We start from the raw sequence: 25730 nt of genomic DNA, 5'->3' as shown, positions 1-25730 counted from the left end.
TAGAATTGGACAAAGACTAGGGAAAGGGGGAGACACATGAGACCTCCATGCAACATCATCTGTGCTGAGTGGAGACTTTCTGGCTGTTTTGGGGTCTCCTATGACCCTGTAAGAAGATTCTAACCTTGTTGATGTGGGATACCCCTTTGTATGCTGTGAGTATGTTTTATTACTATTGGTTAATAAAGAAACTGCTTTGGCCTATGGCAGGGTAGAATATAGCTAGGCAGGAAACCCAAGTAGAGGTAGAGGAAGAAGATGGAGTTGAAGGAGACACAGCAGTCACCAGAGAAGCAAGATGGGAAGAACAAGCCACGAGTCTCATGGGAAAATATAACATAATAGAACTGGGTTAATTTAAGTTGTAAGAGCTGGTCAATAATAAGCCTGAGCTAATAGGCCAAACAGCTTGTAATTAATATAAATTTCTGTGTAGTTACTCAAGACTAGGCAGCCAGGAAACACAAGCACAGCCTCCAGTTACACCTTGCTCCATAAGTAAAGTCAGTTTCTTAGGTGAATATTAGTGGAAGGCTACTTTGATTTGTCTTTGGGACATTATGAGGGGGATCATCATTGTTTGTCTCCAGAGACAAGGAAGACTCATACCAGAGGCCTTAGGGGCTGTTCAGTCGGGGCGTCAGGAAAGGAGCTAAAATGACCTTGAAAGTACCATTTCTAAGAGTTCAATAGAAAGGCAAGTTCTTTTATTCCAAGTTACAGATTGTAGTCTAGCGTGATGACTCCTGGAACCTCAGTCCTCAGCCGAAGACTGAAGCAGAATTTCTTCATATGAGATTGGCCTGGGCTACAGAGTGAGAAGACAAATTTCTGTTTCAAAATAATCTTTAATTTGCCCACCATATACATTTGCACATCTGTTTGACAAACATTGCATTATTTTAGTAGTAACTGATAATTTACTATACAGAATAAATCACAAAGTCCAAGCATTTCTATCTTTCCTAGTGTGATATAACCAAGAATAATCTATCATTTGTGCTGTTGGTCCCTGTGAGAGGGAGACCGGCAGTCTTCCATTGATGAGTGTTAGGAAAGAGCTCTGAGGTCACGCTCAAGAGGTAGATGATAGTCAGGAAGGGCACTTGATCATACCGACAGTAGGTGGAGGAACATCAGAAAATCAACATGCAAAGTAGAACCTCGTGTAACAATTACAGTTTCTTACAAACCAATTTATACATCTGAAATAATCATAAATTTTATAAAAATAGAAAAACTCACAGGCAATTTAGTTGCCTATTTTAAACATTGAAATAATATTTTTAAGAGGCCTTAAAGGAGTTCTTTTGTGGGTCTTTGTTGTTGTTATTTTGAAGACATAGATTCTTATTTTCTATTGATTTTTAAAGTACATTTTCTATAAGATTATTAACAAATGTGTATCATCCCTCAGCCAAAGATCTATCTAACAATTAGAACTCCCAGGCTCCATTGATTGACAGATTTCATAACAGAATCAAAGTCATTCCAGTCCCGGTGGGATGAGTTTTAGGGCGTCTCCCAGGCTTGTGTCTGGCAACCAGATGATGTCCACAACTCTCTCTGGAAACAGTCTTCACGCAGCTGTCTGTGGGATTAATCTATCAGAGAACAAATGGCTGTTTTTCATATTCTTCTTAAATTCCAGCAGCCCTTCCTCCTGCCCATTTTCTTCTACTCTCCCATCCTTCTGCCAGGTTCTCCTCGCCTCCCATCCCTTCTTTTGCTCCCTTCCTTTCTGCTGTTGGAGTCTTGAGGGTTTTCTCCTTCCTGCTCCTTCTGTGTTTGGATTCACATTTCCTTATGTTTGGCTTTATTTTCCACACAAAACTCATTCTTACTGCTTTTTTTTCTGGTTCTTCTTGCACAGGAGTTGTGGATGGGATGAATTTGGGGTGTACTGGGAATGGAACTCAGGGTCTCATGCACTCTAAGCACAAGCTGTACTACCAAACCCCATTTCCAGCCTCAATGAGATGGCTTTGAGTCAACTCACAAAAGTCCACAAAAGGCTGATACGTGAACATCTCTCAAATGTAGCATTCACTGCTAAGATAAACACGTCCTCTTTGGTGTAAACTGCTGTGCTCAAGAAGTAAGAGCAACTCCTGAAATTTGGTGCACTGTTTGCCATTTCTGAATGCATTTGTCTCTCTCTGCTTCCTGGCTGGGAAGGCAATGTGACCAGCCAGCCACTGTCCCGACTACCATGCCTTCCCTACCATGACTGTCTGGTGCCCCTGAAACCACGAGCTAAAGTAAACTCTTCCATCTTTCGGTTGCCTTTATCAGTTACTTTCTCCCAGCTATGAGAAAAGAAGCTAACACACAGCGTGTGTCCCATTTTAATAGCTTTCCATCTGCTCCTTGCATTGAGCTGCATCCTTATTCTTCAGTGCAAGCTATGAAGCTGCTTTAAGGTAAGGTAGCTTCTAAGCCCGGACTGTGGACTGCAACAAAGCAATTTCCAACTTTTTGTGACTTACCCAGGATCTTCCTGGGAGTCACATGACTCTCCTGAGCAGTGTGTGAGGTGGCACCCCTGTGTTGTAAATGTTATTATTGTATCACTTTGCAGATGAAACTTGGGGCCCAAGGAGAACCAGCAATTTGCCTCCGGTCACATGGCACACAGCAAGCATGAGGGGCCAACAACTATACTTTACTGCTTCCCTGATGCACTGTTTTTTCTTTCTTTCTTTCTTTCTTTCTTTCTTTCTTTCTTTCTTTCTTTCTTTCTTTCTTTCTTTCTTTCTTTCTTTCTTTCTTGCCAACTTGACATAAACCTAGACATATCTTGGAAGAAGGAATCTCAATTGAGCAATTGCCTTCATCACATTGTCCTGTGGACATGTCTGTAGGGCATTTTCTTGATCAATGATTGGTGTGGAAGGTCTCAGCCCACTCTGGGAGGTGGCACACCTAGGTAGTGTTCCTGGGGTTTTTGAAAGCAGGCTGAGCAAGCCATGGCCTGCCAGCCAGTTAGCAGTGCCTCTCCATGGCCTCCATTTCAGTTCCTGCCCCCAGGTTCCTGCCACAATTTCCTTTCTTGAAGGAAAGGACTGTAAGCTGTAAGATGATACAAACCCTTTCCTCCCAAGATGCTTTTGGTCATGGAGTCTATCACTAGAATCCCTGAGAAGTCGACCTTCAGTACACTCAAAGACTTGGCTCACACTGCCTGAGCCTTTGTTCCCCCACATCCAGGCACTTCCACGTCCACACCTTGAACTTGTCTTTCAAAACTGCTCCCTCTCTAGGGCCTTGGTACTGTCTACTGGCCTTTCAAGCTGCCTGCTTTCACTGCTGTGGAGCTCTGTGTGGCCTTCGCTGAGCCTTCTTGGCTCCCCTCTTTATCCCTTCCACCACACGGAGGGGCCACCATTGCTCATACCTACTTTGCCTTCTTCCACCTTTTAACTTCCCCCATCCTTTCTGACTAGAATATTCTTCCTACCAGCCTGCCCCTCTTTTAGAACCTATTCAAAAGCTTTGCTCAATATTCTACTTTCCCACAGTGCTGGAGATCAAATCCAGAGCCTGGCGTGTGCTAAGCAAGTCCTCCATGACTGAGCTTCGCCAGCCCCTGGTTTTCTGACACAGTGTTACTTCTTACAGGCCCTCCTGCATCAGTTCTCCAAGTCTCCCAGCCCTTGGCCCTGTGCTCTTCTCAAAGCAATCTTTCTCTGCTCGGATTTCCCAGCACTCATGGGGATGTAGTGGCGGGATTTTTCTGTGCCTCCCTGCTTAGACTCACAACTGAGAAGACCCAGCCGGTGCTCTGTGTGCAACCACAACATGAACCATAAAACACTTGACCCCTGAGTGGGAAGTCAAAGATATTCTGATTTGATTCTTACTCTGCTTTTTTTTTTTTTTTTTTTTTTAGATTTATTACGTATGCAGTGTTCCGCCTGCATGTCTGCCTGCACGCCAGCAGAGGGCATTATGGACAGGAGTTCTTTCTGAAACACTGTTTTCTGCAGCACTCTGTGTGGCACCTCCCACCTTCCAAAGAGTCTGTGGACTTCGAGGAGGACCTCACTGGCTGTCCTACATACTTAGTTTTACACCTCAGAGTTTTCATGTAATCTCTCTTTCGTGATCCCCTGGAAGTCAGGTTTCCTGGAGTTTAGGTGAAAGAGTGAACACCATCGGATACATAGCTAGGTTTTCTACCAGCCCCAGAAGGTGCTTACCTGGGACATGCCAGGTCCCGCCTAATCACAGTGGATCAGGAATGACTTCCAGTTGGGTGGTGTCAGGGGGAGTTTTATCTGAAAATGATTCCAAAACCTGCAAGAAACAAAACAGGGGGACACAAGCTTCAAACGTCGATACCTCTTGCTTGGACAGGATTTCTTTGGTGCCTGGTCTCAGCTCCTCCAAGAAAACTGTGTCGTCCTGCTGCTTCAGTGGCTTGTGCATCTGAGAGTTCTCAGAGTCCCTTAAAACATGATGGCCATCTGTCTTTTTGTAATAAGCTCCACTTTAACGATTTCTCATTAGTGAAGGTTGTATTCATATAAGTAACCCAAAAGCTTCAGGATGGAGTGTTAGTGGAAGTGACCATGTCCCCTTGGATGAAGGAAGACGAACCTGCCTCCTGAAGAATGGTCTGGTTGAATGGGAACCTAGAATCACGAATGGCACACCCAAGAACTCACCCAAAGGAAAGCACAGAGAACATGCCAAAACACACACACACACACATGATTCATCTAACCACTACTTCAAATGGTGAAAAGTTAAAATGGGTTCAATGGCTAAAGATTAGTATTATGAAGTCTGAATACCAGGGTGTGAATTCAGGCAGGCAGCCATTAAAATAACCATGTGAGAAAATATATAGTGATGTGGGAAACAACAGATGACCACGCTGTGCAAGGATGAGGCCAGCATCGTCCACAGTGGGAAAAGGTCAGAGTGTATTTGGAAATACAAAAAGAATGGTTAACTAGATACCAAACACAAATTGTTCCAAGTGAGGAGTATTTCTCATATTAAGTTTTTATATTTTAAACTAATTTTTTCAAAACTTTGACCATAAATATGTATTATTTTCTATGATAAAAATATTTAACAGATCCTGTTTTAAGAGCAACCGTTAAACAGGCCTGTGGCTGCTTCTCAGAACTCAGCAGGGCATCCTGTTGTGCATGTGACCTTTGTTCTCAAAACACAGTATAAGCCAGATGTGGCAGAGGGTCACGCCTGTAACCCTGGCCCTTGAAAGGTGGAGGCAGGAGAGTCGCCAGTTCAAGCTCATTATCAGCCACACAGTGGATTGGAATCCAGCCTGGGCTATGCGAGATCCTGTCTCAACTCCTACAAAACAAAGCCAACAATGGTAAAACCAGCTGAAGACACACGAGAGCTTCAGCATCCGTATCGAGATGACTCCAAGATGACTTATTTTATACAGAAATGGTATCTCCCAGAAACAGCCACATTCTCTCTTTACCCCGGAATAAGAAGTCAGGGCTTAGGCACGGCAGGTGTATGGCAGGTGCTCTCGTTCATAAACTCTGACCTCTCACTTGGGCCCACAAGGCGACTCAAGGAGGAGTGAGGCTGGCACCTCCACCTTCACTCTGTGTCCATCTCCTTCACGGCAGCTCAGACTCCTGCTTGGCTCTGCACAGACATGCTAATGGCTAAGGGCTGTCTGGCTACCTGACCTAGCTCACCCTGTTTCAGTGCTGAAGACCCAAAGATACTTCACTGTCCTAAACCATGGTCACCTTGGATTCCAGAAAGAGCAAAGCCCCCCAGAACACACCTCTATGCCTCACCATGAGAACAACAGTCCATTTAGGGGGTGAGGCTGCACCTGAAATGGAAGCGACTACCTTGAAGGAACTGGCTCATTCCCTGATGTGATGGCAGTAATACGGACTTCTGCCCACTGCCCCACAGCACAGAACCAGAGCTGAAGTAACGGCCCAGCTAGACCACAGTGTGGCCGGGAGTACCTGACCATACACAGGTCCACCCTACTAATTCTTCCCCTTATTTAAACTCCTGACAGTGTCCTGAAGATGATTTGAGCCACTGGTACCCTTTATCTGCTTTTCTTTATGCAGTCACACTATGTGTTCTATGACCTCCACATGCATATGAGCACGTGCATGTTTACACATGTGCTCACAGAGGAACCATTGTGACTTTTTTCCCCCATGAGCATACTGAGGCAGAGGTTTGGAGGTGGAAGAGGTGTGGGTGTCCTGGGCTTTTGCTCTGCGGTGCTAGTTTCATGGGCTCTGTTGGAGAAAACTCAGATAGCCCAACTCCAAGAGAAAGAAGACGGACAGAAAAAACACCTCGGGGTTGTAGCTGGGATATTCTGATGAAGCTGCGGAGTATCTAACTGCTGTGGCACTGAGATACTGTGGTCACACCCTCCCAACAGTCTGTGGCATGTTACGGAAGACAAAGATAATCAACAGAAATGTGGGCATGCCCAGAGATAGGCCAGGAAGACACAAGGCCTTTATCAAGAGTCACCCAGAGAGAGCGTGGAGGGATGGGCAGGAAATGGGTTTCAGGAGGGGCTTGTGAAACCATAACGACTTTAACAGACACATACTTCTACATTTATTACATTTTAAATTATGGTTTTTAAGACCTTAAGGGGGGGTGCTTAATGAGGTGACTCAACATGTGGGAAGCCGAGCCAGGAGAATCATGGTAGGTTTGGGGACAGCTTAGGCTATGCAGTGAAGATCAGGCTGATCTGGACTATAGAGGGAGGACCTGTCACAACCAACCAACTAAACGAACAAAAAAAAAAAAAAAAGAAAATGAAAATAAGTAAAAAAAAAAAAAGTGACTATAATTATAACCCACCAGTTTAAAGGTTTTACTTAGACATTCTAATTTTTAAATTCTATTCTAATTTATCTTGTGTGTGTCTCCATGTGTGTGTATGTGATGTGTGCATGTGTGCATGGTGTGCATGCATGGTGTGCATACGGAGGTCAGAGAACAACTTCCAGTCATCTCTGCCCTTCCACCATACGGGTCTCCCTGGGAGTGAACTCAGGTCAGCAGGCTTAACGACAGGAGCCTTTACTACTACTGAACCATCTCTGTGGCCCAGGCATTTTAAAGAATAGGAATTTTAAAAAGGAAGTCTTTGCAGCTTTTCAGAGGCCCCGTGGTGGTAATAGGATCACCTTCTCTTTGATCTTGTGTATGCAAAGGCAGGGAATTGTTCCTTCTGAGATTCTAAAGATGACCTTAAATAGATATGCCATTTATAAGTACAAGCACACACAAACACAGTGGGCCATTCCTGTAAACCACCCAGTGTGGGACCCTGTCCTCCCTGATCCTTGAGACCAAAATACTGGATGCAAATAATGTTTACGCTAATCAGCTAAGCTTCCTGCTAGTTCCGTCCTTGGTTCTGCTACAGCCTGGTACATTAGCCTGAAGGACCTATTTTACTTTAAAATGGTAATTTCTCAACCTGCCTCAAAGAAGCTCAGGTGCCAAGGCCCATCTAACCTGTCTGACATTGCCTTGAACCCTCGACCACCTGCCTGGGGAAAAACTCCCACAGAGGCCAGTTTCCCCAGCCCCCTCTGGGTGGGAGGAGTTTTCCTTTACTGGGGCCAAAGGTATTTTAACCCTGAATTTAGTTGAATAAAGGGGCATTCTCTTCTTGAGGATAACTGGAACTCTGTATCTGTGTGTGTGCGTCTTGTGCTTTAACCCCTAGGACAATATGGAACTCATGGGATGTGGATGGCGTGGAAGGACGACCCCAACAACCCAGTCCATAAAACACAGCTCAAGTGTCTTGTCAAAATGCCAGACATGATGGTACATTCCTGTAACCCCAGCCTGTATGAGAGGGTGAAGTAGAGCTTGTCATGAGTTCAGCCCAGGCTACATCCTGTCTTAATTAAAACACAGAGAAAAAGGACGGGGCCTCTCCTATCTGTCCATCTGTGCTAGCGGGGACACAGTGGTTGGCTCCACTTCTCTCTCTCCCCGCTTCTCCCCACCCCACCTGCTGCCATGCCCTCCCCTTACTCCCCACACCCCTGTGCTTCCCCCCCCCACTGCCATGCCCGCGTGTTCCTCCCCTGTTCACTGTTGTGACCCCCATGCCCCTGTGCTCCTCCACCCCCGTGGTCCCAGGGCATCAAAGCACTTGCAGGCTTACAGGTGATGGTATATATCAGGATCCCTCTGCAGCCGGGTCTGGAATCCAATGTAGAGGTCATCCCATAGCAGGCCGTGCTTTACCACGTACCTGATGACATCCACACGGCTACGGATCTGAAATGAAAACACAGCAGCCGTCTGGGTGGCTCTGGTGTGTGAGAGTTCATTCCCTTGTGTCCTCAGGGGCAGGAGCTGCCAGTGCTGGCAGAGAAGAGACGTCTGGAGGACGATCGGAGGCTGACAACAGACGGAACGAGCTGGGAGCATGGGAACAGAGTGGATGGAAGCAGAGCACATACAGACTAGAAGGTGGGCCAGCCGACCAGGTCAAAGGCTCAAATCCTGGTCCAGCTTTGTGGTTTAGAAACTATTGCCTCAGTTTCCTTATCTATAAAAGGGAAGACTAAAGGTGAGATTCCTCATAGGATTGTGGTGACGAACAAGAGAGCCTATGAACAGAAACACTTACAATGAGGCAGCGAGTGCTCAGAAAACGATACTGTGACCGTCACTCTCAAAGCAGCACATGCCAGCCTCCGCCTGAAACTCAGAGGCTGGCCAGAGCCTCACAGTTCACGGCAGCGAGTATGTGTCCAAGCGCCAGTGAGCAGAACTGCCTTCTATCAATCAGGTGGTTAAAATCCTTACAGAATCCCTGTCGCAGATACTGGAGTTGGTGGGCAAAAAGGACACGAGGTTCGGGCCAAGCTGAAATGGCTTTGGTCTCAGTCCTGTGTTGACTGGCTCTGTGACCTGAAATCTGCTAGGCACCCTCACCCACACATAGTCTGTGTGTGTGTGTGTGTGTGTGTGTGTGTGTCTTCACCCCTCCCTCTCTTCCTTCCTCTCTTTTGTTGTTTGTTTGCCAGGGCTTTACTGTGTAGCCCAAGATTGCTTCAAATTCACCATCCTCCTGCTTCAGGCGTGTGCCACGAGTTTTTTTCCTGTTACACAGGATTAATAATGGCAGTGGGGGGCAGAAAAGGGGATTTATATAAACATGAAGTGCATGAGATTGGGTACAGTTTCAAGCCCAGCTTCTTAAATGCTTAAATGCTGGAGACGGCAAAGCATAGCCTCCCTCCATGTGCGGTTCCTGAGATTCAGCAAGCATCTCCCTCCAGGCAACCCAGTGGCAGCTCAATGAGGGTGTTACTTGAGGACCAAGGAGAAAACACCTACGTGGCCCCGAGAACCACTTCTATGGCGTCTGCATACGCCCTAGGCAATGTTACAGATGATTCTGGTTCTAGCAATTCTACTAGTGTCCTCGTTCTTCATGTTCTTTTTCTCCTTCCACACCAGTGGCTTCTGAAACTGGATGTTCTGTATGATAATAAGAGTCTGAGTCTTCCTGATCCGATAGAGCAGGCATTAAAGCTGTAAAGCAGGCCATAGGAAAAAACCTGACTGATGAAAGAATCGGGGAAATTTGGAAAAAAGCAGATTTTTTTTGCCTGATTATAAAACTTGGCAAAAGAATTATACTAAAATAAATAAACTTGACTATAATAAATAATGTTTCTAAAAAACCTAGGGCTTTAGGGCTGACTCCCCACGGCCTTATAAAACAAAATTAAAATTGTAAAAAAACAGAAATAAAAAAGGTACGACAATGAAGTAAAACCCACTAAACTATGTTTCTATAAACTACAAGTAGTTAGCCCCTGAGGCAAAAGCCTCAAAAGTTGTTTTATGATTAACTAAGCTAAAAATTAAAAATATAATGGCTATGGGGCTTAAAAACTAAAAAATGTCATAATAAATAACGATGTTCTAATTTCAAAAAAATCTTTATGCTTCTCATAAACTGCTTTGCCCAGTGTGTGTGTAATAATTAACCTGTGACAAAAAATCATTTTCCTTATATAAGATTTACAATAGTAGACTGAGATTTAAAACTCAGGACAAAAAAGACAGGTTAAAAAGAACAAAAGCGTCCTGCCCTGCGCTGATAGCGTGCCAGTTTGCATCAGAATCCTGCGTCCATGTACTCACTTCACCTTCCAGACATCCCAGATTTGAGCCTCTCTTCTCTGCTGAGGTTGGTCCCGGACACTGTGAGCCACGGCACTCCTTCGGCAGGAAGGACTATATAACTGGATGTAGGTGTTGTGGAAACACTTGGCAATGCTAAAATGTTTCTGCGTGTGCAATGAACAAAACTTCCATAAAGCTCAAATGGAACGAACCTGAGGCGCTTCTAGCTGCACTTGCCTGAGATCTACTACGTGACCCCACTGCAGCCTTAGTTCTGAACACATAGCATGTGAACCTTGCATGAAGCTTGCCACCACCGCACAAAGCCCACAGGCGCTGCTGTTCAGATTGGACACAAAAGTGTATTTTGGCTTGGATGGCCTTGGCATTGCAACACAGAACGGGGCAAACAATGATGTCGACTCAATGTTTACGAAATGTTTGCCACAGTGCTCGGTACAGAACAGCTTACCGGACTCTGAAGCAGAGGATGGCTTGAGCTCAACATTTTGAGACAAGTATGGCTAAGTTGGGAATAAAGAAAGGGGTGGTTACATGGGTCTTCTCACAAGTGAAAACTTGGTTTTCTATATCCATAAATCAGATAGAGTAAGTTCTGCTGCAGTTATAACATAAAATGCAACTTAGTGTATTAAAATACACTAAAAGCCAGGCATGTTAGCACACTAAAGATTTTAATCCCAGTACTGGGGAGGAAGAGGCAGGCAGATCTCTGTGAGTTGAGGTCATCCTGGTCTACACAGAGAGTTTCAGCCAAGCCAATAAGATATAGAGAGACCCTATGTCAAAGAGAGACAGAGAGAGACCTAGATAGAGAGACAGAGAGACCTAGAGAGAGAGAGAGAGAGAAAGAGAGAGAGAGAGAGAGAAACAGAGAGATAGGGAGAGAAAGACAGAGACTCAGAGATGGGGGACAGGACAAAGTGACAACGGTGTCACTAATGAGGCAGCCATCATGTCTAGGATATAGAGGTCTTGTTTCATCTCTCCAGTTAGGGACTTCCACACTTCAGTGACATCAGCAATAATCTCAGTGGCAGAAAGAAGGCCCTGGAACCACGGCTAACGCTGTGTAATCTGTGGAGAGATTGCTACAGTGCGTGCCTTTATCCATCCTCCCCTGTGCCCAATCCAGCAGCTTGGTAGGGCAGGAAGGAGAACCAAGGATCAGACAGGTCAGACAACTTGCTTGAAGCCTCATGGTGAGCAGTTGTGTTCAACAGTGATGGACACCTGCTTCCATCTTGACCTGTCTCCAAGGCCAAGGATCCTTCCTGGACATCACATAGCCATGCCAAGGATTCACTGGTAACTGGGGCCCAATGAAGCATGTCATGTCCACACTGACTCAACTCCCTTTCTAGAGACTCTGGCTGAGCGCCCTTAGAGACTGAGATGTACCTCTGCTGTTGTAGACTACTGAAAGTTCCTTGGGAATCCGACGCTGGGGGGAGGGAAAGGCTGAAGCCCTCGTGTCCTGGAGGAATTTGCCTTGCACAAAAAGACGCCATACAGTTCTGACAACTGAGGCGAACACGTGCACATTCCTGCTTGGTCTCCTGGTCTATATAAAACGGCGACACTGTGAAGAAAATGCCAGGCTGGCCTGGTGGGAAACAAACCTCATTTCCCATCAATTTGTTTTCTAATTCCTTTTAAGGTGTTAGGGGTTAAGTAAACCTAGGTCACCGGGCAACAACTTTGGAGAAACCAACCAGGAGGTAAACTTGTAGGTCACTGACCCCTTGGCAAGAGGGAGGTAGGTTCCCAGTGGGGAAGTTACCTCATTCTTTGACCCTTGGGTGCAGTTACCTGTGAACACATATTGATAGAGAAAAAGGGGTTTTGGATTCTGGCCTTGCTTGTGAAGAACATTCTATTTGTTGGATTTTATGGTATGTGACTGAAGGGTCTGAAGACAAGAATAAAAATATAGAAATAGAAATATAGACACTAAAGATTAGAAGGTAGAAGTTTAGGATGTAGGAAGAAGGACACATAAAGCTGTAAACCTAAGTAAACTATCAACAACTTTCTCAGCAGATCACAGATCAATCTTCACAGGGATTACTTTCTCGGATGCCTGGGAAATCTCCATCATGTTAGCTATTTGCAACTGACTTTTTTTATTACAAGGCCAGAGCATCTCCCTGTAAACTGAGGGTAGCGTCTTGACTGTCCTTAACAAACAGTTAACCCTTAGGAGACAGAGATATGTGACCTCTGAGTCAGACACTGTCTCTGTTATGAGAGACTGGCACTACCAGAGGAGAGGCATGACCTCAGTTTGTACTCGGGGATACCAGGAAACAGTGGATAAATAAAAGAAGGTTTTAATGAGCTCTGATAATGAAGGTTGTAAAGTATGGCAGTCAATATCTGAAAATTTACCTAAAAATAATGAGAAAGACTTTTCTTCTAAGTTCTCAGTCCAAGAATCCTAATTTATTAACCTTCTAATGTTACAAGCAGCCCCCTTTCTGACAAATTGCTAAAGATATATGTTTTCTTGCAATTAGTGAGTTTCGTTGTAGTATCTCCTAAAACATATTTCATGATGGCTGCCTAATTACTCATGGACACTAGCACTCACTCCCCTCTTTAGGGTCTCCGCTGACCAACCCAAGGGTCAGGACAAGGTTGTAAAATTCTTTTGATCAGGGATAATGCCTGGTGCCCCTGCTATAAAAAGGAGGTTCAAAAACCAGCCGTTTGCCACAGCCTAACAAACACCATTTCTGGCTGTGGTCTCAGCTAGCTGATAAGCTTCTGTGCCCCGCGGTGTTTTATTTTTATTTTTATTTTTAAGTTTGCTTCTGGTTTTCCTAGGATCTGGTTTCTGGAATAAAGTTTGCTTCTGGTTTATTAGACTTGGTGGTGTTCTCATCTTTGCGCGACCCCCCTGGACCCAACAGTGACATTCCTGGAACATTTTCAGGGTTCTGCGGGCACTTTCAGGGTTCTGTCCTTGGTTTGTTTTATGTTCTTGTCATTGATTTATTTTTTTTTAAAAGACCATTTCAAAGAACTGTTATTTTGAAGGCTCCGTTGAGTCATTTGCATCGGTTGTACGCTTATGGAGCAGGGAAGCTTCTGACTATTGGGCAGCGCTCCCTCTGTTTGTTTTTCTGTGTAGCCTGGTTTGGCAGCTGCCTTTAGATTTTGACTGCTCCTTAGCTCCATATTTCAGGTGTAAAAACCATTTAGGCTCTTTTTTGCCTCGAACTCACAGAGATCCTCCTGCCTCTGCCTCCTGAGTGCATGTGCCACCACGACCAGCCATTTAGGCTCATTTTGAGTCCCAGAGCTGTGCCACCCGCTAGGATAAATTATGTCTGCCACCCAAGGCTTAAATAGTTGCTGGAGTACACCTTTGCTGTGGAATAAAGATCAAGAAAGGCATCTGCTCTCGTTGGGACATAAGCACATTCTGCAGGGGATCTCTAGTGTAATCTGAGGAGGCCTGAGAAATGGCAATTCTTCGTTATTTTGGAGGCACCCTAGGGAGAATCCCTGCTCTCACAGTGCCCTTTGGATTAATAGAACCTTCTAGTGTGTCATTTTGTGTGTTAGTCTGTGATTTTGACAATTGGCTTGGTGGGGACACTGAAAATGGCATGGCTGTAGCAAAGATCACATTACAGATGATCGATCTGAGGTTCTGCTGGACACTGAAGAGACCATGACGTACCCAGGGAAAAAGTTGTGAGAGGCTGACAGGCTGATTAAAACTCCGCGATTATGGAGAGATGTAAGCCACAGCCAAAATGGTCTCAGGCTGTCTCCAGCTCCTTTAATAGCCACCCATTGCCTGCCTTTGTGCCTGAGCCAACATTCTGTTGCCTATCAGACAACACCTTTGGAGGGTGTTAACTTAGCAGACCACGAGTTTCCATCAGTCCAAAAGCTAAGAACATCATCAGAGTCCCTGAAGTCTACAGCAGAGCATTCTCTGCTTTGCTATGGCTTGTCTGCCCTAGGCTCCCTTTGGGAAACCCCTTTGGGTTAAGGCTTTACTTTACTCTGAAATAAAAGGTGTCATAAGTCATTTCCATATTGTGGTATGTCATTTGGAACAATCTGTATTCGTATTCCCAGGCCATGGTCACTCATATTTGGATCAAGGATAAATCACACCTTACTTGTTTTGACTCTGTTTCTGAGTCAGCAGAAGAGGGGGTGGTGGGAGGGGAGAAGGGAGGAAGCAAGTGATAGACAGCAGAAGAAGGGAGGAGAGGGGGAAGGTGCTAAGGGAGAGGGAGAGGAAGGGGAAGGGATCCCCACCAGGGGAGCTGCTCACTTCTTCATAGGGATGCTCCCGGCTTGGTCTTTCTTTTGGAAAAGACAAATCTAGAAAGTCCACCAGATAGTCGTACCCTGCAGGCAAAGGGTTGAAGTCTTCATCTGTTTCGATCATCTGTGCAAACGACAAGGCGGCAAATGCAAGAACGTTCATCAGTGTCGCGGTCTTTAAGACATTCTAAGATGGCAGAAATCTTAAACACTCTAAGAGAATAGCAGTGAGTTGAAATATAACCCTCCCGTCTCCCTCCCTCCTTCTATACTCCCCCTTCCCTTATTTCAGCCTCTCTCTCTGGAACTGGCAGCGTTACACTGTTCACCTTCTACAGACGCAAAACCACTGCCTCTCGCTGCTCTAACTTCAGTGGCGTAGAGCATTATCAGCATGGAGACATCAAGGCGCACTGGAGGCTTTCAGATGGGGGCCATACAGTGCGGACTACACCCCACACCACACAGGAGTTAAACAGAAATATATTCACGGGGCCAGCGAGGCAGCACAGCAGGTGAAGGTGCTTGCCCCCACGGCTGACCACGTGAGTCCAATGCCTGGAACCCACATGGTGAAGGCGGGAATTGATCCCCACAAGCTGCCCCCTGACCTCCACACACTCACTGTAGCACACGCATGCACACACGCATAAATAAGCAAATAATAAATCAATGTCATCTTAAAATTTAAAATAATATATTCATTAAAAGTTTTAAAAAGCTTCATTTTCAATCTGATTACCCAAGTGAAAACAGCATTCAGTTTCCCAGAGCTTTGGGTTTCGAAGGTGATTTCCTCAAAAAAGGCCAACAGCTAATGTAAGCACATTTTATAATAGCCAAATATGGTCTTAGACCTGCTATTCCTTTACATCATTAAAAGAGAATGCCTCAAATATAGAAATGACCTAATCTGGAAATAACTCATTCTAAGAAGGGAGGGAGAGCCGCCGTCTTCCATCAACACACATGCTCATACCATCTTTGGTGTTAAGCAGGGGACATATTGCCATGGGCAGGCACAGGAAAGCAGGTTCTGGAGAACCACAACATTGGGGTAGAGCAAGTGTGACTGGTACTGATGCTCAGGGACTGGACAGTAAACGGGGGGAGGGGTCCTCTCCAGAGAGCAGCGGAACCTGTTGGAGACTTGAGTGTTGCCACATCCTAACGTCATTGAGACTGTCCCTAGTACAAATGCCGGCATTTAACATAAGCCAGGTGTGGCGGGTGACACACTGCCTTGACCGCTGGCCCACCCCAGGCCTCTTCTTCCTCTCACACCCTCTGTCTGCTAGGTTTAATTTTTGAGATCCTAGGAATTGAAGAAGAGGAAGAGACCTGCCTGGTCAGATGTCATCATCAACTTAGACCATGAAACCTGGTATGGACAAGTTCAACAGAACCACCATATACAGGCTGTCCATGCATTCATGCTTCAGCATTGCCAGGGCATAAATTTAAAAAAAAAATTAAATTTACATGTCTCTGGCATGGAAGGCGTGCCCTGGACCACAGAGCTGCATCTCCAGCCTGCTCTGCTGTGGCCACACCTCCAGCAGAGGCGAGCAGCATAGACCCAAGCTTCTGGTTTGTTGCTCTGTGTACACACGCTGGGGCCTGCTCCTTGTGCCCTGCTTTGTGCCGTTTGGCCCTCCACACAGTTGCTATTAGCTGCTTCTGTCTCACACTGCTCCCTCTGAGCGGACTCCACTTTCTGGCCTCACAGTTAAGCATTCCTGATGTGCCAGACAATGGAAACTACTGACAATCACAAGGGAGTGGGGCAGAGTGGGTAATAAAGCACACTCGAAGGGGAATACCGGGGGCAGAAGGGTACAGAGGCTGGGGTTCTAGGAGAAGGAAGGCACCCAGCCAAATCAAAGTATAGATGAAAATGCTACAAGGACCCTTCTTACTTCTTATACAGTGATTTAAAAACTTTGAATGCATGGTAATAAGAGAGAAAAATACTGCAGAAGTCAAACTGAGCTGTGCCCTGCAGTTTCAAAGGAGAGCTACAGCTCACAAAGTTTGCAAGCCTCTGCTGGGCCCTTTGGAGAACCAGAAACCAGGGGACTGCAAAGATCTCTGGAATACAAGGGAGCATACCCTGACCACCAGGTTGTAATTCTTGAATCCGGCCCAGGTGAAATATTCTTTTATCCAGGACGGGTGAAGAAAGATTTCATCTTCTACAGCAGAATACAAGGTCTCCAGGTATGGGTCGAAGTCCCAAGAATCCTTGTAAATTTTTGTCCCTTCTGGAGGGTCCACGATGCCCTTGCTTAAAAACACAAAGAGGAGGAGGGTTAAAAAAGCAAGCAGCAAACAAGGAAGGCAAAACTCCACCAGAGGAGTTTCAAGATGTGGGCCTGCCTCCCGGGCCCAGCCCGGGCCAAACCACACCACGTCCCATTCACTAGTTAAAGGGCAAGGTTCCCTAGTCAGACTTCATTGACTAATCTTGTGCATGTCTGCAGAAGCAAAGCTGCAAGGTTTCCAATTTGGACCCTTCTGCTCCAAATAGCTGAGTGATGGACGCATTGAACGTGATCAGCTTGTATGGGCTTTGTGGATGTGGTACCCAGTTGACCCTACATCTCAATCACCACAGGCATTTGGTGAAAGCAGTGCAAAGAACGGAAACATTTTTTGCTGGGAGTGGAGGCTCCTAAGACTCAGGAAGCTAAGAAAACTCAAAGGCTAAACAGGACGCCTTCCCCAAGTCATACAAGCCATCTACAACAGTTGGGGAGAGGGCACACTCCTGTAGAGCTGCCCATGGGTTGGGCTAAGAGCTCCAGGGTTGCAGCTTTTGTGAGTGGAACTGTAACAGGTTGGGATTTTCTCTACTGAGCCAACGATGCTGGTATAAGAGACCCCAATGAATTCACTGGCTCACCAAGCTATGCTTGGGTAGAACTGGCTCTTTCATCTATTAATGGCGTCTTTCTGAGGTGAATAAATGGTTGTTCGTATCTTCAGGAAAAGGCTCGCTATGCGGTGCCCAGTAAATATTTGTGCATATAAATAAACTTTAGCCTATAGGATTTTGTGATATACTGTGCTCTGTCTGTCAATCAAACTCCTGTTTTCAGACAGATGTACAACTTTCTCTTTAAATCCAATTGGTAGGGTAGACAGTCTTAAAGTCCTGTTCATCTGGGGGAGAAAGATCACTGTATGGGGCACGGATCCTTGAATCTTGAGAAAATAATAGGATGTGAACTGAATAAGGAGAAAATCTAAGGGGGCAAATGTATCTGTGTCTAACCAATGTTTGGAGGCAATAGTAGATGTCTTCTCAAAGATTCCCTTTGAGTCCCTCTTGTCTCTGAGGCTACAGAGGCACCAAAAGTGTATCAGCTCCGAAATACAGTCTCATCTAGATCGTTGCCCGGAGTCAGTCCGAAGTCTTGCCCAGCTTTTCCTGAGAAGTCATAGCTACTCCCCTGGCCTCCTCGATTCCAGAGCTCTAGCTCTGGCTTCTGCACTAGAACATTCTCCTCTACACAGCTGAAGAGGGTTTCCGGAAGCACAATTCAACAGCGATCCTTCTTTGCTTTGTCGTTTCCTATGGCTCTCCCTTGAAGGACAGGTTCATTGCCCTGGTCTAGGAGGCCAAGCTGACCCAGTCTGCGTTTATCAAGGGGACTGGTCACTCTGACGTCTGTAAATGACAGCACAGCCACTTGTTCTAGGACACACGGAGAGGCCTGCACAAGGATGAGTCTGGACACTTTAAGCAGATGCTGAAGAGGAAGGCAGGCTCTTGAAGGATGAGCAATAACTGAAATAATCAAGAAACATGTTCACTCTCTGAATGGAAGTCCTCTTTCATACTGGAGCACTAGGACTCTCTCAGAGACCTTTAAGTTTCACAATTTAGAAAGATTGGCTTGTCAGCAACAAAGAGAGGGATTTCCCACAGTTTTCCTGTAATTCCTGTAAGAACTGTTTCGTGTGGGAGTGTGGTGGGGGAGCAAGGCCTCACTCTGTAACCCTGAAACAAACCAGGCTGGCCTTGAACTCTTGCCAATCCTCCTGCTTCCTCATGGGCTGGGATTACAGATGGGCACCAACACTCCAAGCTAAGAACTGTCTCCATCAGGCTGCAAAGTTAATCCATAAGTAAAACCCTTACTACATGCAATATGCTTAGTTTTTATTCCTACTGATGGAATATTTTTTTAGTGAAAATATTGGTTGTGACCAATGACCGTGGTTGGATGTCCAGCCAGTGCACCTGCAAACTGAGAAGCACCAGCATGGAGGAAGACTTGTGAGGGGGAGGCAGGGGACAGCCCCTGAGTCAGTGGTGGAGATGAAGGAAGGGAAGGGAGACTGAGCCATGTGAGGGACAATCGAAGTCTGTGAAGGAGAGCCGACCAGGCTCTAGTCATGTCTGGGAGTCAGCAAAGGCGACACCAACTTGCTTGCGGCTCACTTCCTACAATATGTGCATTTCTACATTTGGGTCGGAACTTTATGGCTATGTGGCTCAGGATGTGTACTTATGAAACTATAGGCCTCTGGAGTCCAGGCTAGCCCTTTGGAATTGGATTTTTCTGCTGCTACTTTTATAGGTCAGACTTGCACTGGCGTGACAACGAGCTTTCAGAACCGCCCTACACAGGTGCTGGCAGTTGAACTCTGGACCTCTGGGCCAGCAGCAAGTGCTCTTAATGACCGAGCCACCTCTCCAGCCTCTTCCCTTTACTCTCTGGTAAGGCCCTGAGGCGATGAAAGAGCTTGAGCCGGGGTGAAATGCTTGGGAAAACTGTCTGATTTGAAAGATATTTACCAGTCTGTTTTATTAAATAGTGAGACATAGATTTACTTTTTTTGAGTCAAGGTCTCCACTAGCGCAGTCTGGCCCGCTCCTCCTGCCTCAGCCTCCTAAGTGCTAGGATTGCAGGTGTGTGGCACCCTTCCTGGCTCTAGGATCCCCTGTCTCACTTTCTAAAGGGAGATGGGATCTTATCAGATGAACTTAGCATGTTAGTCAACAAAACTTAGTGTCACCACAGAATCAGGAGCCTTTCATCATAATATTAGCAACACTGTATAAGGTGTTTTGATCCCCATACCTGTCTGTTGGGTCCTTCAGCATCCTGCCCAGGTCAAGGGTAGCTCCAGGTCTTGGGGTCCATGTTATCACATCACAGCTTTTCTTGATAAGATTGTTGAGTTGGTTCGGGTCATTTTTAGTGTTTGTTTCCTTAATGTACCTAGGAAGCAGGAGTATTGCCAGAGAAGAGAGTTCATTCTCAGGGAGTGTGGCAGCAAAAGTGAACATTTTGGTTTACTTGTTATTGTCACTTTCCAATCCCCCTCCACACACAGCTAGGAAAAATAAAGACCATGTTTGGCTAACGTCCCTAATCAGCCAAGGAACTTGTTCATATCTTTTGTTTTGTAAGTACACACTGGGGGTGACTGGAATTAAGTTTGAGAAACCATTAGTGACTATTACACATAGGCAGTAATTGCACATTCGTACTGAATATCAGCTGAAATGAAGACGGATTGACAATTACTCGGCAGGCACTAATACCAAGTGCTTGATATGAAGTAGTTGGCTTTGTCTTGCAAGGCCTCATGAGACTGCTGCTATCAGCGCATTCATTTCCTAGAGAAGGAAGCAAAGGCTGCATATCGCATGACTTGCACAGGCTCAGATGGCAGACAGACCCCAGGGCCTCTCTCTAGCCTTCAGAACAAAATCTGGAAAGTCTCTGCACTCGAAACCATTAAAACTGTACCTCTCAGCCTCAGTGCTGGTTGGATAGCCCAGCAATGACAGATTCAAAAACACAGGCGGATAGTACCTGAAGACACTCACGGTTGACCTCTGACATCCACAGTGATATGCAGCCACACGCACCATCACATGTGTATGTGCACACACAGAAAGAAGAGCAGGGTGTGGTAGAAAAGGAGAAACAAGAAACTTTTTGAAAATCCACTCATTACAGAAGAGCACATATCCTCAATCATAATCCTTCCTAAGGCCTGGTTCCTCCTTTTTCTTCTCTTTTCTTGTGCATGAAAGGTAAGGACTCTACCACTGTACTAGAGCTATAGTTCAAGATCTAGAATTTAATTACACTATGAATCAAAGTTTGGCCTCCCCCAAATCAAGCTCCGCATCACCACCTTTCTCAAAAATACATGTAACATTGTCAATCTCCACATCACACTGACATTGGTGTTGGGACAGAAAATGGGAGATCCAGAGAAAATGGATTTGTCATTGCATTCACCTGAGTGACTTACACAGACATTACCGCTAAGAAGACTTTACTATCCTTTGCTTCAAGTTGGTTCTCCAGATCTGACATTTAGTCAGATTGTTAACTAGAACATGAACCAATATCTGTGTTTCCTTCCTGAAAACACTGTCACCGTCCATGGCCTTGTCCTTGCTCCTAGCAGCTTTCTGATGCTTCAGTTCCTGTGTGGATCTGTGCATATGTGCACTTGTAAGTATGTGCATATGTGTACCCATGTGTGCATGTGTGCACTCATGAGTAAGTGTATATGTGCACCTGTAAGTATATAAGTACACTTGTGAGCATGTGCATATGTGCACTTGTGAGCATGAGGATGGATGTACCCATGAGTGTGTGCATGTATGCACCTGTGAGTATGTGCATATGTATACCTGTGAACAGATTCATATGTGCACTTGTGAGCATGTGCATGTGTGCACCAGTGAGTATGTGCATATGTGCATCTGTGCGTATGTGTATATGTGCACCTGTGACTATGTACGTATGTGCACCTGTGAGCATGTATATATGTGCACTTGTCAGTATGTACATGTGTGCACCTATGAACGTATGCATGTGTGCACCCCTGAATGTGTGCATGTCTGTGCCCATTAGCATTGCATGTGTGAACTTGTGAGTATGTGCATGTGTACACCTGTGAGCATGTATGCACTCATGAACATGTGCACCTGTGAGCCTGTATATGTGTACACCACTAGTGTATGCATATGTTCAGCTGTGAGTATGTGCATGTGTGCACCTTGAGCATGTGAATGGGTGCATCTATGAACATGAGCATGTATGCACCCATGAGTGTGTGTAAGTTTGTGCACATGAGTGTGTGCATCCATGAATGTGTGCATATGTTCACCTGTGACTGTGTGTGTGCACACGCCTGTGAGAGTGTGTGTTTGCACCTATGAGCATGTGCATGGGTGCACCCATGAGTGTATGCATATGTTCACCTGTATGTGATATGTGCACCTATGATCATGTGCATGTGTGCCTGTGAGTATGTGCACCTATGAGCATGTGCATGTGTGCACCTGTGAGTTTGTGCATGTGGACACTTATGAGCATGTGCATGTATGTACCCATGAGTGTGTGCACCTATGAGTATGTGCATGAGTTCACCTGTTAGCATGTGCATGTGTGCTCCTGTGATATATGTTTGTGTGTTCCTGTGAACATGTGCATATATTCGCCTGTGAGCATGTGCAAGTGTGCACCTGTAAGCATGTACATGTGTGCAGCTGTGTGTGTACCAATAAGCATATGTGTACATGCACTCATGATCATGTGCATGCGTGAATGCATGAGTATGTGTACTCATGAGCATGTTTATGTATGCACCCATGAGTATACCTATGAGCATGTGCACACCTGTGAGCATGTGCATGAACACATCTGTGAGCATGTGCCTGTGTGCACTTGTGAGCATGTATGTACATGCGTGCTCCTATGAGTGTGTGCATGCATGCACCTGTGAGTGTGTGCTTATGTGCACCCATGAGTACATGCATATGTTTATCTGTGAGTATGTGCATGTGTGCACCTATGAGCATGAGTATGTGTGCACCTATGAGAGGGAGCATGTGTACACCCATGAGTATGTGCATGTGTGAACCTGTGTGTGTGTATGTTTGTAGCTATGAGTGTGTGCATGTGTATGCCTGTGAGCTTGCACATGTGTACACCTGTGAGTGTGACCATGTGGAGGTCAGAGGTTGATATTTGTGTCTTCCCCAACCTCTCAACCTTATTTTGGGAGGCAAGAGTCTTTCATTGGCTGGAGCTCAAGATTAGCTAGGCTGGCTGGCCAGCAAGCCCCAGAGAGTCATCTATATCTGTCTCTCTAATACTGGGATTTGTATGCGGCCAAGCCCAGATTTTACACAGATGCCAGATAATAACTTGTTGGAAGAGGCCGCTTGTTGGTTCCCGGCTGCTCAGCCCTGAAATAATCACACAGAAACCATATTATTTAAATCACTATTTGGCCCATTATCTTTAGCTTCTTATTGGCTAACTCTTACATCTTTATTTAACCCATCTCCATTGAGGTCGTGGCCTACCAGCAAAGTTTCAGCACGTCTCTGGCAGCAACTCCATGGCTTCTCTCTGACTTCACCTCCTTTCTCCCAGCATTCAGTTTAGTTTTCCCCACCTAGCTCTGTTTCCCTATAGCTCTTCTATAGGCAAACACAGTTCCTTTAATAACCAGTGATAATCACAACATACAGAGGAGAATCCCACATCAGTAACTTAGGTTCTGGTGCTTGGGTGGCAAGCACATGACTCCTGAGCCACCTCCCCAGACCTTCAGTTCCTAATTTAAAGCAGTATCATCACTGTCTCTCTTCTAAGGGTGGCTGTCCCTACAGGGAGGCTCTGCCTCCTGAGCCAGGGTACTGTCCATCACTCTCCCTAAAGCACAATCAGTGTTCACAAACTTCCACAACTTCATAATATGTATTTGTCTCATGTACAATATTATTGTACAATATTGTAGACATTATTTATCTGCAACAATAATGAAATCAGTATTCCCACACCATCCTCTCAAGTGTCATGGGTACTAAGGACACTTTCTGGCTGCTTACATATAGAACTATGACTATTAATTACTTTTACAGACAGCATTGTGTTGAGAGGCTGAGTACTCCCTAAGTAAACACACACTGTGATGGGACCCTGTACACTGTGAATGTTGATTGATAAATAAAGCTGCTTTGACCTGTGGCAAGGCAGGATAGAGCCAGGAAGGAAATCCAAGGAGAGATAAAGGTGAAGAAGGGTGGAGTCTGGGAGAAGCCATTCAGCTACCCAAGGAACATGTCAAAATACCACCGGTAAGCCACAGGCCACGTGGCGATACACAGATTAAAAGAAATGGGTTCATTTAAATGTAAGAGGTAGCCAGTAAGAAGCCTGAGCCATCAGCCAAACATGTATAACTAATACTAAGCCTCGGTGGTTATTCGGAAGCTGGCAGGCAGGAGAGAAAGCTCTGATTAGAACACACCGCCTCCAGCTTTTCTCTGAGGCCCCTGCTTTCAGCAACTTCATGTTCCATTCATCTAAATTCTCTCCTTTCTTTCCACTGACACTCACCATTCCTTTCTGGGTAATTACAATCGTTTCAAATTGCTCTCCAAACCAATTCCCTTTCTGCCTTTCTCACCCTCGAGACACATGACCTGCCACTAGTGATGTTCCTCTTCCTGGATAGACTCCTTCACTGGGTTCCCCAAACCCTCATAAGAGACCCCAAACTGTGGATTATGGCAGACACTGTGGGTCCAGTCTGGGTCCCCACCTTTTCTTTGCTTTCATCGTAATGTCCCCTGCTCCAGCCCTTGGACTGAGCTGCAGACTCTCTCCCTAAAATTCTTCTTCCATAGGCTCTCCCAGTGCAGTGCAGGAGGGCCTGAAGCTTTCCATGTAGATTTGGCCTTGAACTTTTGTCAATTTTCCTGCCTCTGCCTCCTAAGTGCTGGGGTTACAGGTGTGCGCTATCAAGTCCCGTCATAAACGACAGTCCTGCAGCTCAGCACCTTCTTATCTTTTCTGATAAGGTCCCAATTAATCTTTAAACACAGCTTTCACTAGGCCAGAAGTCATTCTTTTATCGCCGGCCCTGATCGCCATTCCATGGCATTTGCTATCCTGTATTATAATTGCCTTTTCTTCTTTCTACAAACTAGAACCATAAGGATAGGCATTTTACTTCTCGTTCCCTTATCGCTAACACTGTGCTATTTTATAAATAATACATCGCCAAAAAAAAAAAAAAGCAGAACCAGCACTGACCACAGGAAGCTGTCTTTTAACTTTGAGCCATTCTTACTAAAAATATTTGAAAGAGTCAAGAAGCCTAGAGAGCGTCAAGAAGGAAATAGACAAGAAGAAAGTAGCAGTCACAGGTCACATTGAGTGGTTCCAAATGCAGGGCCACCTGGTGAAAGATAGGTATCAGCAAACTGAGCCATATCTTAATCACGAGACAAAGAAAATCAGAAGTGTGGGATAACTGGTTACAATAAATGGCAGTATAACCAGAGCCTGAATCTCACACACCACTGTCTCTTCTCCTGTGTGGCTGTCACCATTCAACAGCAAGTCCGGGGCCATCCTCGAGTGATTATTATCATGAAAATTTATCTCAAAGCTGCCTTCTTCACTACTTAGTGAAATCAGAAAAACACAGGCATGCCCATGCCCATCTGAAGCTGACCCAGCTTTGCTGTTTGAGGGTAGGCAGTGTCTGTGTCCCACCTCCAAGTCCTAAAAAGTTTGCGGCAACTGTGTCCTAAGATTGATCCTCATAGAACAGAGGGCACTTGCTCATAAAGTCCTGGCTGGTGTTTTAGTCACGGTATGTAACAAACTGTCAACCACACTGTATATTGTAACAAAAACATTTTTGTAAGAGCAAAATTTAAACATCTGCAAAATTTTGTTTAGCATTTAAAATGACAGAGTGAAGCCTGGCATGGTGGTAAATGGCTGTAATCTTGGCACTCAGGGGGTGGAAGCTGAGGGATCACAGGTTTGAGGCCAAGGTGGCCTGCATAACAAGATTCTATCACAAAAAAGGAGTAAATGAAAACTAGAATAAAATGTAGCTACACATACTGTAAAATGGGTATTCATTTTCTCAAGAGATTATGAACTCTGTAAAAATGTGCATCGTAGCGCAATTTGCTTGTATCACAAATATGCTTTAAATACTCTATTTTGGCTCTGGAAACTTCTTCTGGATCATCATGCTGTGAAATCGTAGATGCATGTACGGCATGGAAGTAGAAGTAGACTTGTTTAGGGCGACTAACGGGAGGGGAAGCAAAGGAAGGTCGGGGCATGGGAAGTATACTCAACGCGTGGTATATACTTATACGAAAACTTTTAAAAGTAGGTAAATCTTCAAAGAAAAAAGGTTGGTGAGACAGCCCAGCAGGTGAGAGCACTTGCCGC

At 45.4% G+C, this 25730-nt stretch overlaps 1 protein-coding gene across 1 annotated transcript in view; it reads right to left on the bottom strand.

Annotated features, from left to right (window-relative positions):
- Positions 1–828: 828 nt before the first annotated feature.
- Positions 829–25730, bottom strand: part of LOC125396178 (cytidine monophosphate-N-acetylneuraminic acid hydroxylase) — a 57622-nt gene continuing 32720 nt past the window's right edge. Inside the window, exons 10-15 of the mRNA XM_087896482.1 lie at positions 19569–19709; positions 16588–16762; positions 14483–14599; positions 8180–8295; positions 4203–4299; positions 829–1604 (exon numbers count right to left, since the gene is read on the bottom strand). Of these exons, the coding sequence (XP_087752608.1) occupies positions 4224–4299; positions 8180–8295; positions 14483–14599; positions 16588–16762; positions 19569–19709 (625 nt within the window). The 3' untranslated portion in view covers positions 829–1604; positions 4203–4223. The remainder of the gene's footprint in view (positions 1605–4202; positions 4300–8179; positions 8296–14482; positions 14600–16587; positions 16763–19568; positions 19710–25730) is intronic.

The sequence above is a fragment of the Myodes glareolus genome, chromosome 14 (assembly GCF_982192425.1).
Source record: "Myodes glareolus chromosome 14, mMyoGla1.1, whole genome shotgun sequence".
In the NCBI taxonomy this organism is placed as follows: Eukaryota; Metazoa; Chordata; class Mammalia; order Rodentia; family Cricetidae; genus Myodes; species Myodes glareolus.
The sequence above is the reverse complement of the archived record's forward strand: the minus strand, read 5'-3'. Positions and strand labels throughout refer to the sequence as shown.